Source organism: Nanorana parkeri, unplaced genomic scaffold (assembly GCF_000935625.1).
Source record: "Nanorana parkeri isolate BGI_ZX_2015 unplaced genomic scaffold, ASM93562v1 scaffold336, whole genome shotgun sequence".
NCBI lineage: Eukaryota > Metazoa > Chordata > Amphibia > Anura > Dicroglossidae > Nanorana > Nanorana parkeri.
In genome coordinates, this window is record NW_017306604.1 from 486,454 (window position 1) to 505,819 (window position 19,366).

At 43.9% G+C, this 19,366-nt stretch overlaps 1 protein-coding gene across 1 annotated transcript in view; it reads left to right on the plus strand.

Annotated features, from left to right (window-relative positions):
- The window catches only part of GREB1 (growth regulation by estrogen in breast cancer 1), a 142,404-nt gene that overhangs the window by 52,479 nt on the left and 70,559 nt on the right, over nucleotides 1-19,366 (plus strand). The window contains exons 4-8 of the mRNA XM_018558387.1: nucleotides 1,115-1,291; nucleotides 9,046-9,228; nucleotides 10,257-10,388; nucleotides 13,156-13,272; nucleotides 16,817-16,933. Coding sequence (XP_018413889.1) covers nucleotides 1,115-1,291; nucleotides 9,046-9,228; nucleotides 10,257-10,388; nucleotides 13,156-13,272; nucleotides 16,817-16,933 — 726 coding nt within the window. The remainder of the gene's footprint in view (nucleotides 1-1,114; nucleotides 1,292-9,045; nucleotides 9,229-10,256; nucleotides 10,389-13,155; nucleotides 13,273-16,816; nucleotides 16,934-19,366) is intronic.

A 19,366-nucleotide genomic window follows, 5' to 3' on the forward strand; every position in this document is an offset into this window, starting at 1 on the left:
GCAATGGGCACACCCCTGCCATGCCCCCAGTTATACATAGGCAATGGACACACCCCTGCCATGCCCCCAGTTATATATAGGCAATGGACACACCTCTTCCATGCCCCCAGTTATATATAGGCAATGGGCACACCTCTTCCATGCCCCCAGTTATATATAGGCAATGGACACACAGACAGTTTTGTGGACCGTTGAGAACTTCTATGCCAAAAATGATTGGTTAAACCCAGAATTTTTTTTTTCACCATTGCTTTTCCTTTATATTGGCTTTCCGTAAAAGTAAACAAGATAACTGACAGATAAGATAAAGGTTTTAGTGCAGAATAACACTTTTCATTGTTAAGCAGATACTGTATCTGTACATCTGAACACCAGACCAAAAAGAGGTGTGATTGAAAAAAATTGTGCATACAGTTTTATTCTGAAGTAAACTTTATCTTTGTAGAACTGGATTTGTGCATTTTATTTTAAATTAAAGACGGTATTTATTTAATGTTTTTTATCCGATTAATTGAAATTAATTGGCCAACTTCCAATCGATTATGAAAATATTAATTTAGTTGCAGCCCTACATTTTTTTCTCCAACTGATCTTGTGACATTTTCTACTCCTTCTGGCCACAGTCCACCCCACCCCCCCTAAGGTCTATAGGACAGTGGTTCCGTGGTTTCTGTGTAGTTGACTGTATTATACCGCTGGTAACTGCGGTTACCAGGCTTTATTTTTCCTGCACGTCTTAGGCCAGGTTCAGATCTGTGCATTGCATTATTCCGCACATTACCCTAATGCATGGTAACACAGGCCATTGTGCAGTGCTTTAAATAATTTTGAATGACAACCCAACACACCTAGCCAGTGCACTGCATTGCACGTGCATTTTAGCACACCACAATGCACAGATGCAGGTGTGTTATAACCTACATTATAACATGTAAGCAGCCCACTGTCCTAGGACAATACGCATTTATGTGTGAAATACGACGCAATAACCTGTTCAATGACGCACTGCAACTCAGCGGAAAGGTCTAAATGGGCCCTAACATTTGATGAGTAAAATAAGTTGAACAAATAACATCAAAAATCAGTTTACTGAGCTCTTTGTCTTTTGTTGTAGGATTTTGCCAGGCCGGTAAAGACCTGCGATTGGCAACTGTGTGTACAGAACAGTTTGATGTGCCTCCCGGATTTCTGTTGGTTGGTGCCAAGTCCCCTAGTTTACCGGACCATATTCTAGTGTGTGCCGTGGACAAGAGGTTTCTGCCTGATGACAATGGCCGTAATGCTCTGCTGGGTACGTCATTAACCTAATTCTCTCTCGCTCTCTCTCTCTCTCTCTCGCTCTCTCTCTCGCTCTCTCTCACACTCTCTTGTGATCTGCCCTGATGGCTGCTGAATGGCAACATGTTGTGATTAGAGTGTAGGTAGGAAGTCAGGACGGTGTGACCTTTTTCTGAGTCAAAGCCAGAGCTAAAAAAAGATCAGATACACAGAGTATGAATGTGCAAAAATAACCGGGAGGAAATGTTCGTTGGAGACCATCACTGAAACGTACAACTTGTACAATGTATCCCCGATTTATGTGTGAATCTATGTTACTGTATACAGGTGAAACTTGAATAATTAGAATATCGTGCAAAGTTCATTTATTTCACTAATGCAACCTAAAAGGTGAAACTAATATATGAGATAGACTCATTACATGCAAAGCAAGATAATTCAAGCCGTGATTTGTCATAATTGTGATGATTATGGCTTACAGCTCATGAAAACCCCAAGAACCCCAAATCCACAACCTCAAAAAAGTAGATTATTACATGCAATCAATAAAACAAGGATTGTACATAGAACAATATCGGACCTCTGAAAAGTACAAGCATGCATATGTACTCAGTACTTGGTTTGGGCCCCTTTTTCAGCACTTACTGCAATTACTTTTGCACGATATTCTAATTATTCGAGTTTCACCTGTATGTGCATGTGCGATGTGTGTGCTGTATACTCCAGGGGTTCTCCATCAAGCCAAACAGCTGACATACATACAAGGGAGCCCTGTTACCTTCAAAAGGATTTGTATTTCTGTTCATCCAGTCTTGAGATTTACACAGCCCCTCCACACAACTCAGCCCTTTCTGGTAGTGCAGGAGATCCGATTTTTCTCTACTCATGTTAAGTAATACAGTTAGGTCTTTTTCCCAGCCGATTGCAAGAGACGGGTAACAAGTCAAAATAAGGTGCCTACACTGTTTGTATACACTTAGGGCTTCATGTATACAAGTTCCGTCCGGCATATAAGGGCGAGATAAGAGGAGCTGTAAAGTCTCTATGCAGGACCATTAAATGTGACCATTGTCACCGGGGCAGAAAGTGATTGGCAGTTCTATGTAGAATAGGAGGTGATGGGAAAATTATTCAATGGGGACACCTGTTCCAGTAACAGCCCATTTTAGATGGGAACTTCTCTCTGTTGGACCTTAAGGACAGGAAGTAAAAAGAAATTTCCACAGTGGGACATAGAGAACAAAATATAAACTGACAAGGGTTTAATCGTTCCCTACTCTATCTGGAAAAAAAAATGGCTACACATATTCTTTCATTTCTCTAGGGATGTTACAGGACTGTATATCCATACAGGTTATGGTGAGAAGGGACAAATTTAATCAAAAAGTCCTAATCAGTGTGTAGCACAGTAAAGCCTTAAACAGAGACTATTCACACTTCTCATTCCATCACACATTCTAAAAGAGTAATAAAATATTACAACAAATAAATAAAACAAATAACTAAATAAATAATCAATCAATCAATAAATACATAATAAAAATAAAATACAAATAAAAAAAAGAATAAATAAAAATCATCCCTTCAGAGCAGTGGGTAGAACCATGCCAGTCATGGCTTTACATCTCATTGGCCAGATGCATACCCAGAACTGCTGGTGTATAGTGTTACTATAGCTTAATATTATAGAGCCATTTATTCCAAACTGCATAGAGCTGTTTCAGACTTTTTGATTATCATCAGTGCGTTGTATGGAAACCATGGCTTCTGTAGAGTAGGGGACCCTATGGAGTAGGGTTTGGGACTTTTATGTAGTAGGGTTTGGGACCTCTAAGAGGTAGGGTTAAGGATCCCTGTGCTGTAGAGCAGGGTTCAAAATTTCCACTCGCCCCCTCTGAAAATTGCGTGGGGGCGAGTGGAAATGAAGCCATTGAGTCAGGCACTCAACTCCTGGAGGGACTCCTGGACCTCCTCTGGGCGGCTTCTCTCCCCCTCACCGACATGATGACAGCGCTCCCTCATCCGTCTGTCCCCCCCACCCCGTGGGGGGAGGTCGCAGGAGGGAGCGCTGCTTTCTGTCAGGATGGCCGAGCGGTGAGGGGGAGACAAGCCGCGCCTCCAGCTGTCAGGATGGTCGAGCGAGGAGGAGATCGGAGCCGCTGTCATCCTGTCAGTTTCAGGATGACAGCGGCTCTGTGCGTGGCAGAGCGGGGGATCGGTAAATATCATTGATACTAGTAATAAAACATTTAAAAAATAAAAATAAAAAAGTGAAAACTGCCCCCCCCCTCACACACGCATATTATTAGACATGTGCGAAGACTAAAAATCCATTTCAGATGAAATGTGTATGTGTAATGCTCTGTGCGTTGTGCTGTGGCTGTATGTGTAATGCCCTGTGCGTTGTGCTGTGGCTGTATGTGTGTTGTGCTGTGTGCGCGTTGTGCCCTGTGTGTTTATTTGTGTTATGCAGGGCAACTGGTGGCGAGTAACTTTGAAGGCCTGGCTAGTAGCTCAGGACCTGAAATTTTGAGCCCTGCAGTAGGGTATGGGATTCCTATGGAGTATGGTAAGTAGCATATGGGACCCTTATGAAGTAGGGTTTGGGAACTCTGTGGAGTAGGGTTTTGGACCCCAATAGGGTAGGGTATGGGACCCTTATGGAGTAGCGTTTGGGACCCTTATGAAGTTGGGTTTGGAACTGTATAACCATGAAGGATGCTGAGAACAGACTAAAGCAATCATTCTATACTGTCCTATAGGGATCTTACCTAAGGGTTTCAACATTTCTGAGAGAAAATACCACTTTAGAAACTATTTCCTATTAAGTTCTGTCTTTACAGGCATCACTGGTAAAATACTTGCCAGGTATTGAGCAACCCTTATCTCCTCCCAAACATAATGACAAGTAGATGTGCATTTCAACTGAAAATAAATCTTTTGAATATCTAATTATTTCTAATTAAAAAATCTTCAGACTTTAGGTAGAGGCACACTTAACTCTATTTCTGACTTCACCGGTCACATTATGGACCCTGTCTTGTACAGCCCCTTCCCCTTTCTGCTGTAGATAATAAAAGTCCAAGTGAAACTCAGATCCCTCTTTTGACTTGAAAGCCGGCAATTAGCGTTAAGGAAGTATTTGTATTAATTGCACTTTAAACAGAGACACAAAAGAGCAATAATGGAGAATAGTCCAAGGCAGGCCACCAATGAGACAGCTGCAAACAGGCTTTTATCCCCCTCACTTCCTCAATAAACTTGTCTGCTGATTCCTTTGTCCACATTCCAGACTGGGATAAATAGGCCAGGTAATGCTGGACAAGGTATACAGCCAACTGCTGTCTGATAGCGACTGTAAACACTGAGCAACATCTGGACGCTGGTGACCAGTATACATTGTCCATTGCAGGATAGTAATATATATATATATATATTTATATATGTGTGTGTGTATATATATATAATATACAGTATATTTATTTACAGAGAACCTAGATCCGCTCACACGAAGCCCAGAGAGATGCATCGAATGTCCCTACCACAGTCATACATACACTGGGGGGAGGTTTGGAGGTTAACTAAGATTGGTGCTGGGAGAAAAATGCACCAATTTCTACATTCATACCTATTTAGCGCTTTATGTGTCAAACAAATAAAAGTGTAGCATGGCAATTTGTTAATCTGTTGCATCATATTGGAGCTCTGTCTGTCTATACACATCCGCCTCTCCCTCCTGCAGTGTTACTTCCAGCTCTCTGCAGTAATGGCGTGCATTTTAGAACAATTTTTTCTAATACACTTTTTATTAACATATTTTATAATATACAGATACAATTTTTTATATCTTGTTTCCATAAATTGAACTGGATGAACTTGGTCTTTTTCTAAACTATGTAACTATGTAAGAAAGAAAGATAAAAAAAGAGAACAATTTTAACTTAGAAGATTGGCGCAAGTGTTTGACTATTTTGGCGCATTCTATTAATTATTAACACTGTTACTTAGCACTTTTAATGGGGTTTGGTGCAGCTGGTGCAACAACGTATTATTTCTTACAGGTGTTTATACAGCACCAGCAATTTAAACAGCTCTTCACCACTGCTGTGCATTTGCGGAATCATGCACTAACGCGAAACGCGCTTGCAGTGCCTATCATTTCTAATGGCACCCTAAATTGCACAGTTTTAGGCTTTGTTTCCACGCGTGCAAGCGCACACAAACGAAGCAGAAAAAACCACAGGTCGCTCATCGCACAAAAAGGTGCAGGAGCCTTTTTGCAGCGTGGATATGACCCCATTGAAGTCAATGGGGTCATGCAGCAAACGCAGCGCGCAAAAGCGTGCAACCACTTGGCCCGGGAATTCTCAGATGGCTACCAGGCCTCAAGGAGCTTCCCTATTGCACACATACAGTATACTGTAGTACACAGTTAGTTTAAAGCTTTTATACAATCTCTCTTATGAAGGGCGGACAGCTTACAGCTTATTGGCTGTCTGAGAAGTGTATAAAAGTTTGCAGTCTGCTGTAGAATTGCAGACTTAGTATTGTTTTTGTGTATTTCCCCCTCCCTGGCTTTTACATCACAGTTAATCTTTATGGCAGAGTGTCTGATTTGATTTCCTTCATGTTATGACCCGGTGTTTGCATATAATATTCCACAGGGCTCAGCAGTCCCTGCTGCCTTTTCCGTGGATGTTAAGCAGATGGTTTGCAAACATCTTGATTAGCACCGCGGATTGTTCTGCCATGTCGGGCTGGCTTGACCTAAGAAGTCACTGTGACCTGTAGCAACCTGTATAACACAACATGTGATGCTACCTCCTGCATCCACTAATGCCTCCAGCATTGCCTGGTACCCATAGAAACCAGACTGGCTGCTCTATGAATGAAATCTATTAAAATGCCTTCTAAATAAGTATCGAAGCGCCAGCACTTTTCAATACACGTTGCTTTATTTTTTTCACAGAGTGAGTTTTAGGGGAATTGCTGTCTTCAGTATTTAAAGGGGTGCACCACCTTGTGAAAAACTGAGCTTATTTTGTTCTGTATTTAAAGGGATGTACCACCTTATAATAAATAAAAGTGTATCTCCACTCCACAAATGAACTTTGTATCTCTGCAACTTCCCTTTACCCCCTCTGCAATCTAAACTGCCAATTAGGACCAGTGCTAGACCCTGGCACCCAGGGCACATGCCCATTGCTACATCCTGGCACCCAGGGCACATGCCCCAGTTCTTCTACTGAGTGCCCCAGGTTGTCAACTAATTGTCCCAGGTCTTTTACTGAATGCCCCTGGCCTTCCACTAAGTGTCCCTGGTCTTCTACTGAGTGTCCCAGGTCTTCTACTGAGTGTCCAAGGTCTTTTACTGAGTGTCCCAGGTCTTCCACTGAATGCCCCTGGTCTTCCATTAAGTGTCCCGGGTCTTCTACTAAGTGTCTTGGGTCTTCTACTGAGTGTCCTAGATCTTCTACTGAATGCCCCTGGACTTCCACTAAGTGTCCGGGGTCTTCTACCCAGGTCTTCTACTGAATGCCCCTGGTCTTCCACTAAGTGTCCTAGGTCTTCTACTGAGTGTCCCTGGTCTTCTACTGAGTGTCTCAGGTCTTCCACTAAGTGTCCTAGGTCTTCTACTGAGTGTCCCTGGTCTTCTACTGAGTGTCCCTGGTCTTCTACTGAGTGTCTCAGGTCTTCTACTCAGTGTCCCAGGTTTTCTACTGAGTGTCCCAGGTTTTCTACTGAGTGTCCCAGGTTTTCTACTGAGTGTCCCAGGTCATCTACTGTGTGTCCTGGGTCTTCTACTGAGTGCCCTAAGTTTTCCACTGAGAGCCCTAATTCTTCTGCTGAGTGCCCAATTTCTTCTGCTGAGTGTCTGAGAAATGCCTCACACATGTCCTATCCTAATGTGCCAGCCTTCTCTCACTGTTCTGTTTCTATTGAATATCTGCATTGCCACCCTATAAAGGAAGGAAGTGTATTATGACTACAGAACACCTCCCCCTCTCCTCATCTCCATAACATAGCAGGAGAGAGGTGTTCTGTAGTTCACAGAGGAGCTTTGGATATGGTTGATAACACTGCTTGAGCTAAGCGTGCAGAGTGCACAGGAAACAGGACAGCAGGTTCCTGGCAGCATATTTGAAGTAGAACTGCATTCATTGGTCACACATACACACCAGTATTTGCTGAAATAATAACATTTTGTAGTGCCACGCTCAGGAGGCCTATTCCAGCCAACAAAAATGTTTATTTTAGGCAGAAATCCTAATTTCTAGTACAGCAGATGTGTGTGGTGATAAAAATGTAGGATCAAACTCAGATAATTTCTAAAGAAATGCCTAACCATTTATGAATAGTGATGTTTCAAAGCAATCAGGTCCAACAAATGACACATTTCCTGCATTATAAATACACCAAGAATGGGTGGGAAACGGGAGTCCTGGTGGGGTTGCAGAGGCCACACAGCATCTGACTAGAGCGGCGGTTGCTGGCTAGAGCATCCCGCTCAGCTCCTGGCAACCAGTGACATCACTGGTTGCCAGGAGCTGAGCGGGACACCGGACAGAGTGTCCCAGGTTGCTAAGAGCTGGGTGAGGAGATGTATATGTTGGGTATGGGTTTAGATGAAGCACTGAGATCTTGAGGAATGCTGAATTAAGTTGTACTTGCTTATAAGGACATTACATGTATGTATGTATACAGGAATACAGCATTGTTCAGGAAACATATATACAGCTAGAACTTCCTGTGTATCATAGATGAGTAAGCATTAGAGACTAACATTACAGTATACTGCCATCTAGAGCTCAAAAGATAATATTACATCTCTGAATGTCAGCAATACAAATCAGTGTATGCTGTTGTATTTCCAAGAGTATATGGCTCTTACACATGTCCCTGCCTGGCATTTAGGCTGGTTTCACACCTGTGCGTTTTTCAGCGCTGATCGAAGAATTTATAAACGCTCAAGACGTGAAATCCTATTAATTGTTATGGGCATGGTTCCCACCTGGGCATATTTCAGCCCGTTTTGTCGCGCTGAAAAACGCCCTACATGCGAAAAAGTACTTGAGCTTCTTTTTCGCACGAAGGGTCAGATTTCATCGCGTATCCATGGATTTAACTCCCTGGCGTTATTCCTGAGTGTGGCTCGGGGTTCATTTTCTGTACCAAATAACCCCGAGCCACACTTGGGAATACAGCGTAGTGTCTCTTACCTTGTCTGCAATCCCCGTTGTGTCCTCCGGCCGCTGCCGGCATCCGTCGCAGGGGGGCCGAACCGGCGGGAAGTTTAAAAAAGTAAAAAAAAGAAAAACAGATAGAGCAAAAAAGGAATAAATAATCATACCGCCAGGGATTTTTAAAAAAACGCGCGTCAAACGCACGTTTCATTGGACAGAAGAACGCCCTACAAACGCAAGGGCATAAAACGCGCATATAGCAAACGCCCAGGTGTGAACCCAGTCTTAGCAATCTGGGACGCTCTGGCTGGATAAGGGGCATCAGGCATATTGACATGACCCGAAGAGATGCCACCTGAGGCAATAGCCTCATTATTGGGATAGCTTTGCCTTAACAAATGCAGATGGCAAATGTGCTGTGAATGTGGTTGACTGAGGCGAATGATCAACGAATCACTTCATTTTTAGCTTTAGCAATATTCCCCAATGAGCTCTTATTGCATTTTTATTTATACTTTGGAGAACTGTAATATTTTGGAACACGTGATAGTTATAGCCCTTCTGCCTTTTCTCTTCAATACAGGATTTAGTGGCAATTGTGTTGGATGCGGAGAAAAAGGATTCCGCTATTTTACTGAGTTTTCCAACCACATTAACCTCAAGCTGACTACCCAACCCAAAAAGCAGAAACACTTGAAGTACTATCTGGTCAGGAACACACAGGGGTGCCTGACGAAAGGAGCCCTGATATCCTGGAAGGGTACAGGTGAGTCAATGTCAGAACCAATATACTAAAGTATATAACATATAAAGCAGTGGTCCTCAACCTGTGTAACTTTAGTACCCACATTTGTCCTCAGTCATTAAGTCATGACCCAAGTTGCACCGCATTGCGGTAACGTGTGTTCCAGTGCGGGTGATCGAACTGTGGGTGGGAAGTGCGTTTGGGGTGCCATTAAAATGACACCAGAATGCATTGTAGATGCGATTGCGTGGTAAGGTGCGTAAATCGCACGGGACTGTGCCATTATCAAGCTGTATTAGTGTGAACGGGCCCTCAAAAACACTGACAGACGAACACAACCACAGACACAATCTCACACACACACATACATACACACTCCATAAAAAAATTAAATTTTTGTTCATTTTTTAAGATCCACCGAGTCTCCCTGTCTTATGAGAACTGGAGTGGATCCTCCAGTGTGGGCTGCCGTGCTGCGACAGAGCTCCATCCATACGTGCATTGCTTGTACAGCTCCCATGTGTGCCCTGTAGAGGTGTCGGGAGGCAGAATGTGACGTCACACCAGTCCAGGCACCTCTACAAGGCACATGAATGAGCTGTAAACATTGCATGTATGTGGAGGGAGCTCCCTCGCGGCCATAGCCCCATCCCATCCCACCTCAAGCTGACACTCTGCACCGTGCAGCATATTTTGAATGGTTGCTTGGCGCGAGAACTGACAATGCTGCACTAGGGGGAGAATGAGGAGCCTCTCACCTAGAAAAGTGGAAGGCACTGAACACGGGTTCACAAACCATTTTTGGTTCACGACCCACCAGTTGAGATCCAAGGATATAAAGTATATATCCAAGTGCCAAGAGCCACTCCGGACAGACAGCGCGAGTTGAGGGAGCTTAACAAGTGGCTCCGGAGCTGGTGTCAGATATCTGAACTGTTATGTTTGCACACCTCGTCATTGCCAATAATTCCGTCTGCTGAGTATTTAAAGTCTGTGCTGTAATTGGAATTTGACAATAATAAAAAATTGTTACTTTGATCTCTTTAAAGAGGTGCGGAGCCGACACTCTTCGTCCAGCGTGTGCTCCAGTACCGGGATAGCTCTGCAGGACACGATAAATCCCATGGCGAGCAAACCGGGCGACCCCGCTCTGCACATGACCAGCACCAACTCTGCAGCAGGTAAAGGACAATGATAAGCGAAGAGCTCTCGTATTTCCACTGTACTAGTTATACAGACAGTGGAAAGAGCAGTAAGGGCAGTGATCAATAGCAGTCAATCAGAAGTCATTTTAAATCTGATCAGACTCCAGTGAGCCTGATTGATGGCTATGGGTTAATACATTTCATCCTTGGAATGTAGGCACTCAAATGGCTTATATAGGTGAACAAGGAGGTCGGCATTTTGGTGAGTCACAGCCTGCAGAACTCAAGGCAAATCAAATCTTAACCCTTGCAGTTAGGCTACCCCTGCACTTCAAGGGTTAAGTTCTCATTTTAGTCTAGGGAGGAAAAGAAAAAAGTTATACTCACCCGATCCTTGCAGCCAATTTACTTTTCAGACCACTCCTTCCAGCCTCGCTCCCCTTCCGCTGCAGCTGTCTAACGATCCTTGAGTCATCCCGCCCTATACACAGTGTGTAGGAAGTGAGGACGTCGAGGAACATACCATCGCTGAAGGAGGAGACAGGCAGGAGGGAGCGCTGTCACAGTGTTATACACCCCCAGGGGTCAATAAGGTCCTTGGACCACAGCTGTGGAATTGGCTTCCTTTCTGAGGTAACGGTATCAGCTCGCAGCTCTGCCTCCGATGCCCAGGGTGTTGATAAGGCCTGGAGAGAGCTGCGTTACATCATACCCCGTTTAGCCCCCTCAACCTGCTCTTTCTACTTAAGGTTTTCCACCTGTAATTATGCCGACAGTATATACAGAAGGAATCCTAGGAGGCGGGGAAAATGGTTACCAAGAATACCGTGGAGCAGTCCTTTGGTTATGCTATCGATTAAGGTTGCAGTACAACAAGTATTTGCGTAGGAATGCAGCTATGTTTTAGGTTAAGTTGCACACACAATACAGGTGAGGATGCATACAGTTATGCGTTAGGTTCAGTAGGCATAGGGTTAAGGTAGAGTAGACTGCAGTAATGAATACAGCTGATTTAAGCAGATAGGAATTGCTGTGGAGATCCCCCTACCGTAGCCTTATGGCTATGGTAGAATACTTGCTGTTTGTGGCTATGACAGGTATGGATGGACGTCTGCCGCAATCTCCTTCAGTGTTGGATCCTGGAGCAGCAGGGCTGTCGGTTGATCAGCGTCCTGCTTCAACAATAGTGGGACGCCGATCAAACGGTGGATCGCGGTTTTATGCCGACTACTCGGGTGAGTGGGCGGAGTCTCGAGGCGCGCCTGCGCATTGAGACTGCCGGACGCCGTACGAGAGTGGGAGGAGTCCGACAGCGCGCCTGCGCAGTGGTGCGTACGGCTCGTTGTCCCGGCCGTGGGGCGTGAGGAGTATCACACACAGCCAGCCGACTCGGAGGATCAGGAGAGTATAACTTTGTTACTTTCCTCTCTAGACCAAAATGAGCCATTAACCATTGCAGTGTGTGGGTAGCCCTGGGCGAGGGTTAATAAAAATGTTGCTGGGAGTTCTTTAAGGCTAGAAGCAATATGCACAATGCTACATAAATGGCCCCTGGGGGATCAACCCCAAACCAAAAATCCTCCCCTTAAACATACTGGGGGACATTTATCAAGCAAATTAACAATATAATTAGTCACAAATCAGACTGCATCCCCTTCCAAAATATCTGAGACAGGTTTACATTGCCGTGCACCTGATTTCCTGGGCAGCAAAACGCGTCAGTTTTCAAAGTACCGTGACAGATTTATAAATGAAGATGTGACCTTGCAGTAAATGTGTTGCATGATCTGTCTCATTGATCCTGTTTAGCATTTTCGCACATTCCAGTGAGGAATAATGGTAACTTGTATTTTATCCTTTAAGTACACCAGCAGGATAGCACAATGCTAATACTGCAGTTCTGTCTTTTAGGTGATATCTATACTACTATATTATATGTGATATCATATAGGTTATAACTTGGCACAATACTACCCAGGACCGTCCATATAATAAAGGCAGCCTGAGGGTGCTGCCTCAAGCGGCACCTCTTTGGGTCACATAGGGGGTGGCAGGCAGATTGGCAAAGTTTACAGTGTGCCTGCTTCCCCCTTTTCAGCCTGAGCATGCGAGGCTGCTAAGAGCTGGGTAGAGAGAGGTGTAAGGCCATACACATCTTCCTGCCCAACTCTTAGCAGCCTGGAATGCTCTGACCGGTGGAGGTAAGCGGGACACTCTAGCCTGCGTCCTGCCCTGCTCCTGAAAATCAGTGACGTCAGTGAGCTGGGCAGGATGCCGGCCTTAGCATGCACCTCCAGCAAGCAAGCACCCCCCATATAAGGTGGCAGCCTGAGGCTGTTGTCTTAGACGGCATCTCTTTGGGTCACGTGTGGAGGGGGGGGGGGGCAGGCAGAGAGCTCTGCTGCACAATGTTTGCATTGTGCCTGCTGCCCTCTTTCCAGACCAGAGCATCTCAGGTTGCTAAGAGCTGTGTAGGGAGAGGTCTAAGGGCCATACACATCTACCTGCCCAGCTCTTAGCAACCTGGAATGCTCTGGCCGGCGTCCTGTCCTGCTCACTGACGTCACTAGTTGCCAGGAGCTAAGCGGGACACTCTAGCCTACATCCTGCCCAGCTCCTGGAAACCAGTAACGTCAGTGAGCTGGGCAGGATGCCGGCCTTAGCGTGCACTTCCAGCAAGCAAGCACCCCCATCCCAATCCCTTCCCCCCGCCTCAGGCAGCGAAATGTCTGGGGACACCCTGATACTAAGAGCTCTTTATTGATTATAACATGGCACAATGTATTATCTGTCTCTTATATAGGTGATAATGGATATATTCAGGCACACACCGGGGTGTCATATCAGAATGTGAATGGCATGTGTTGCACCCAGCAGTCAACTAAAATGAATCCAGCTGCTGCCAAACCTGTGGTATTAGGTAAGTTTATCACACACCTACTCATGCAGAATCCAGGATAGGGTCCCCATTCATCGGCATGCCCACTCTGTCTTTGTTTCATCTACTCAAAGGCCATGTAGGGCAAAATACAAGTGCCTCTCATTAACCACTTGCTGTCCGGAGCAATTTCTTACTATTTGCACACACATGCTATAATCTGGTAGAATCTGAATTTTTGGCTAGAAAACAGCTTCAGACCCCCAAACAATGATATATTTTCTGGAAGCAGAGGCCGTGTAGAATAAAAGAATGCTAGTTGCAATTCTTTATGTCGCACTTAAAAGTATGCTGTTCCCACTTTGTGTTGATCATACCTATAAATGGGTTTTCTTTTTTTCATTTTCTGCTCAATTTATGGAGCTTTGGGCTGATCCTACATTTTGGGAGGGGTTGTAAAGGGTATGTCCTTAAAGCTGAACTCTAGGCAAAAGAACAGAAATCAATGCAGCTCCGTAATCATCAATACATTATTCATTGTATTGTCTTTAAAATCAATCAGTGTAAGTAGCTGAATTTGATGGGGTATCAGCCTCTTGCAAGTCTGGAGTGTGTGAGGAGGAAGCAGCACAATGAGTCAATCAGTTCATGGGCTGACCAGTAGTAGGCTGGTTGGTGGAGAAAGCAGAGTGACCAAGAGATGAGCTCAGCACTGTGCTGCTTCTCCTTTCACTGTCCAGTCACAGTCTAGAGTGGATCTAGGAAGACCAAGACTCAGAGAAATTGAGTTAAATGATGCTAGTCATCAGATTGAGGACATCTAGTGGCAGAAAAATGTACCGCAGGGGAAATCTCTGGTATGAAGATGAATATTTTAGCAAAAAGTTTTTTTTTTTAAATTTTAATTGGCTATTCATTTTTTCATGTGGGTATTTTTTGGCTTTTAATTGTTTGTACAGAAAGGAGTCCCTCTTTTCCATGTAGTGAAGTTGGGAGGTATGTGTAATATGTACCTAAATTACCTAAATTAGAGTATAGTTCATAGCATTATATATGTATATGAGCAGGGGCATAATTACAGCTCATGGGGCCCCATAGCAAAGTTATGATGGAGCCCCCGGCGACCCCTTAAAAATCAAGGACAGGTAGTAGGAGAGCTGTCTGCATAGTCTCCTCCTGTGCATCTCATGTCAGCTCTTCTTGATTGGAAAGGTCATAGGGGTTACAGGGTCAATAGCAACTTTTGCAATCCTTCATGGGCCCCCTTCCACCCTCAGGCTATGGCTATTGTTACACCATAAGAGGGAAGCCATGTTTTCTAATTACATATGCGGACTCTGCTCCTTGATTCTGCTTTGCTCCTCTTCTACAGCAGGTTTACCTGACAGATTCTGTCTGGTTGAAAAGAATAGATTTTCTGCTGTTCCTAACGAGTGACATGACTGCAATGCTCACAGTAGCCTTTTCCTTAGGCTCATGCAAGGAAGCTGGGTGCAGTGTTTTATATTTTTTGGCAAGAAAGGGATACTGTTTTTTGTTTTTTCTTCATTTGATGCTGCAATTTGAAACAGTGCTGACAGTGTGCCCTATTGATTCACGGGAAGTGTGAATATTAATGACAGGTTCACTTTCACCACATTGTTACCCGAGCAATTTAAACATTTTTTTTGCCACACACATTTATAAATCAGAATTTTTGGCTGAAAACTTTTTAAACTAAAATTGATTGCACTTTATTCTATGTTGTTATGTTATTCTATGTTGTTATGTTATTCTATGTTGTGCACATGTTTAATAAATCAATAATTGGGATAGCCAGAAGCAGGGTTGGGGGGGGCACTCCACGAGCTGATTGACACCATGGCTGCAGTCATGTTAACCACTGTAGGACCATATATCTATCTATCTATCTATCTATATATATATATATATATAGATCTATATATATATAATATATATATAGATCTATATATATATATATATAGACATATGGCAGTCAAGAAGTTTACTACATGAGGAGCTGTTTTATGCATTACCCTGAACAAGTATAAAAAAAACCAGAAGATTCAGAAGGGCGATTTATCTTTTATTTAATTTTAAATGTGATAAATACCGGCTGCTAACATTTTTGCTCTTCAGAGAGGTTTAGTTACATTGTTTATAATGTGTTGTTCCTTCTTTGTAAATCTCACACTGTTGAGCTCTGCTGCCACCATGTGGACAGTTATTGAACTGCAGCATATAGCATTTTCTTATGGTGATCAGCAATGATAGCCTTTTTTTTTTTCAGAGCAGGTTTCCTTATTTATAAAGGTCCGCCTCACTCTCTTTAAATTTTTTATATCGTGTATTTCTATAAAAGTAACTTTAACGATTTGGTCTTTGCTATTTTTTAAATAACATAACGCATTTCGGCAGGGGTGGGCAATTCTGGCCCTACAGCTGTGCTTTAAATACAACTCCCAACATGCCTCTGGCTCTGGGAGCCATGCTTGTAACTGTCAGTCTTGTGCTGGGCACACACCTTACAACCATTGCAAGACTTTTGTCTTGCGATGGTTGTAAGGTAATTAACAAAACATACGATCTGCCCATCTTGGACAGACAGATCGTACTTGCGATGATCGCAAGCCGCGCCCCCCTCAGGGGCGGGCTGCCGATGACCGCAATGCTGAACGGGCAGTGTGCGCTTGCGCACATCGGCCCGTCCGGCTTTTATCTTACGAACATGCTACATCGTACGATGTTCGGCGGGTTTTCAAACATGTTCGTAAGTTAAAAGTCGTGCGACATTACAGTAGTAGAGGTCGCACGGCTTCCACACACCTTACGATAATCGTACGATCGCGGGATTTCCCCGCGATTATCGTACGATTATAGTAAGGTGTATGGGCACCCTTGCAATGCCTCATGGGACTTTTAGTTCCACAACAGCTGGAGGGCCGGAGCTGTCGACTCCTGCATTACAGGGTAGTGATAGGATGATGGTAAATACATGATTGGAATGTACATATAACGTTCTGCAATGAAATTACAGGAAATAACAGTCACTTTAAATATGTTTTGGGTGTTTTTTTTTCTAAAAAAAGGTGGGAAGCGCCTTTAGTTAATGGTTAAGTCTGAATTCATACTGTTCCATGTGCTTGCAGCAGGCGTGGTGCTGCACATGCATAGGTGTGAGTGGGACCATAAAATAAACCTGCATTGCATAGATAGGAACCAGCCACATAGGTGATAATGGGATTTCTACTTGCAATGCGTCTTCATGCAGCAAAATGCATACGTTTTGCTGCATGAACGCAGGCAATAGTAAATAGACCCTGATTAAGGTTGGACAATGGCATTCCTTCTGACTCTTTCCATGTTATGCTAAGCTGCTTCTAATTGGCCATTGGCGGAGAAGGGTGGCTTTCTCATTGATGATCATTATAACTGTGTGAAAGGTTTTTAAGGGGCAAAACCCCTTTAATCACTATATAAATCCTGTATAATAATAATTCGATCTATTAAATTCAAAACTTAGATACATCGATGAAATGGTTATATAATTTTTCTTGTTCTGATCATTTATTACTTTACTTTAAAGGAAATGTAACGAATTCTGGGCCTCCTAAAAAAAGACACAAAGGTTGGTCCCCGGAGTCCCCCACCTCCACAGACTCAGGCCTCCCGCAAAACTGCACAAATACTTCTGGGAAAGTTGGTAAGTAAGGAGTCCGGCATTTCTATCTTGCCAAGACCATTCGGAAATGATCTGCTTGTTTAAAGCACAAAGATACGTAGTTACATAGTTGGTAAGGTTGAATAAAGACACAGGTCCATCCAGGACACAGCCCAGTAGACGAGTCTTTATATACTTGGCTCTTAGTAGTTCTCGTATCCTTGTATATTTAGTGAACTAAGAAACTCATCTAAGTCCTCATTCACACTGAGCGTGTTGTAGCGTGTTTTCTGCGCAGAAATTGCTCAAACATGAAGCTCAATGTAGCTCAGTGTAGCTCTTCCAATGCATTTCAATGGGAATGTTCACATCTTGAAGCTCAATGTCGCTTGTAGCTGAAGCTTGCAGCTCGAACATGAGCTACTTTTTGGCTGATTATGCACTTCTTGGCCTCAACAGACTTCAATGGTGTAGTTCAATGTCGCTCATTAGTGGCATTTTTGCGCGACATTCACTTGATTCACTTTTGCCCAGAAATAACACTCTTCACAGAAGCAAGAAACAGAAAGAGGAATTATGTCACATCAAAGACTGCTTTTGATTGGATACAGTCCTATGTAGCAGCTACCATGTCTCTGTGGTAAAATGCCAAAAGAAGCGATACGTGGCGCATCAAAATGTGCACTGTAGCTCAAAGAAGCTTGATGTCGCAAAAATGTCGCTCTGCTCAAATATATTTTGTTGTAGCTCAGTGTGAATGGAGTCTAAAAGTTTCATATGGGCCGGTGTACACCTAGGCGATATCACACTACACTGTCAGGAGTCGCCCAGGTGTGCACCGATCGCGCTGTGGGTGCCATTATTTTCCAATGGCACCCCAGTCGTGCGGGGCGTATCGTGCGGTTTACCACCACGATTCTGCCCGTGCTTCCGAACATGATTGTGGCGATACACAACGCGAAACCTGAGTTAGCCGTGATCATGTTCGGAAGCACGGGTCGGAATCGCGGCAGGAAACCGCGCGATCCGCCCAGCGCGACTGGGGTGCCATTGGAAAATAATGGCACACACAGTGCGATCGACGCACACCTGGGCGACTCCTGACCGTGCGGCAATCCGCGTGGAATCGTGCACGATTGCTGTGGGGTGTCGCCTAGGTGTGCACTGGCCCTAAATGTATCTATGCTATCAGCACATACTACTGACTGTGGAAGGGAATTGCACATTTCTACTACTACTACTAAGGAAGGTAAAACTTTGAACATTAGCTCCTAGATCAAATCCTAGCTATAGTCCTTGGAAAGAGATCACACCCAGATATACCCAGCCTCTGTCCATATTAGATGGAGATATCTGGGACTGTTTGCATTGTACACCATACAACGGTATTTCACTGTTGTGCAGGGTTTTTATTTCAGCAGTGTCTAGAATATTCGGTTCTGTTACTTATGAGATGCAAATCCCACTCCCTCCGTCTTCATGCGGTACTGTCAGTTGTACCTCTGTGGTTATTACAAATAATAATAATAGTACTTGTTGGAGGAATAAGCTTTTCTTCATTTTACTATGGCATGTTAGATTTCACAAGCCCATTTTCTACACACTGGATTAGCCCTTACCCTCAGCACCGATGTTACCATGCTGCTCTCATTGTATGTTATAAAGATTTTTAAATGTATGTCTAAATAATAATTCTGCATGTGTATAATAACTAACAGGGTTATTCACAAAAGGTGAAGAGTTTGTAGAAGATAGGAGAAGTGAACAATCTAGGACAACATAGCCGAACTGGAAAGTGAGCTGAATTGGAGAGTTTTTCCAAATCGGCTATGTTGTCCTAGATTGTTCACTTCTCGGACCTTCTCCAAGCTCTTCACCCTTTTGTGAATAACCATGTAAATCTCTAATGACAGACCTAAAAGGGCTCATGCACATAGGCGTCTGGGGCCATGCAATGGAAAATTCAGGGCGTATTTCCCCACCTGGGAGCCAGAGGTGTTGCTTATAGCCGCCTATAGAAATCAATGGCTGTATGCAGCAATGGGTGTGTACACCAGACTTGTGTACTGTATATATGCGCATGGACTTACAACCCTGGATGCAGACTGTCTGCGTTTGGGACTGTACGTTTACACATATGCACATGTTTACACAAGTCCAATGGATAGCTGCGTACAGCCGCGTATGGCCATTGATTTCTATGTGCGGCTGTGCGCAACACCTGCGGCTCCAAGATGGGGAAATACGCCCTGAATTGTAGATTATATTTTTGGACTGGGGTTGCGTTTTGAAACTTACAGGGTTATTCACAAAAGGGTGAAGAGTTTGGGGAAGGCAGGAGAAGGGAACAATCTAGGACAACATAGCTCATTTGGAAAAAATCTCCAATTCAGCTCACTTTCCAGTTGAGCTATGTGTCCTAGATTATTCCCTTCTCCTGCCTTCTCCAAACTCTTCACCCCTTTGTGAATAACG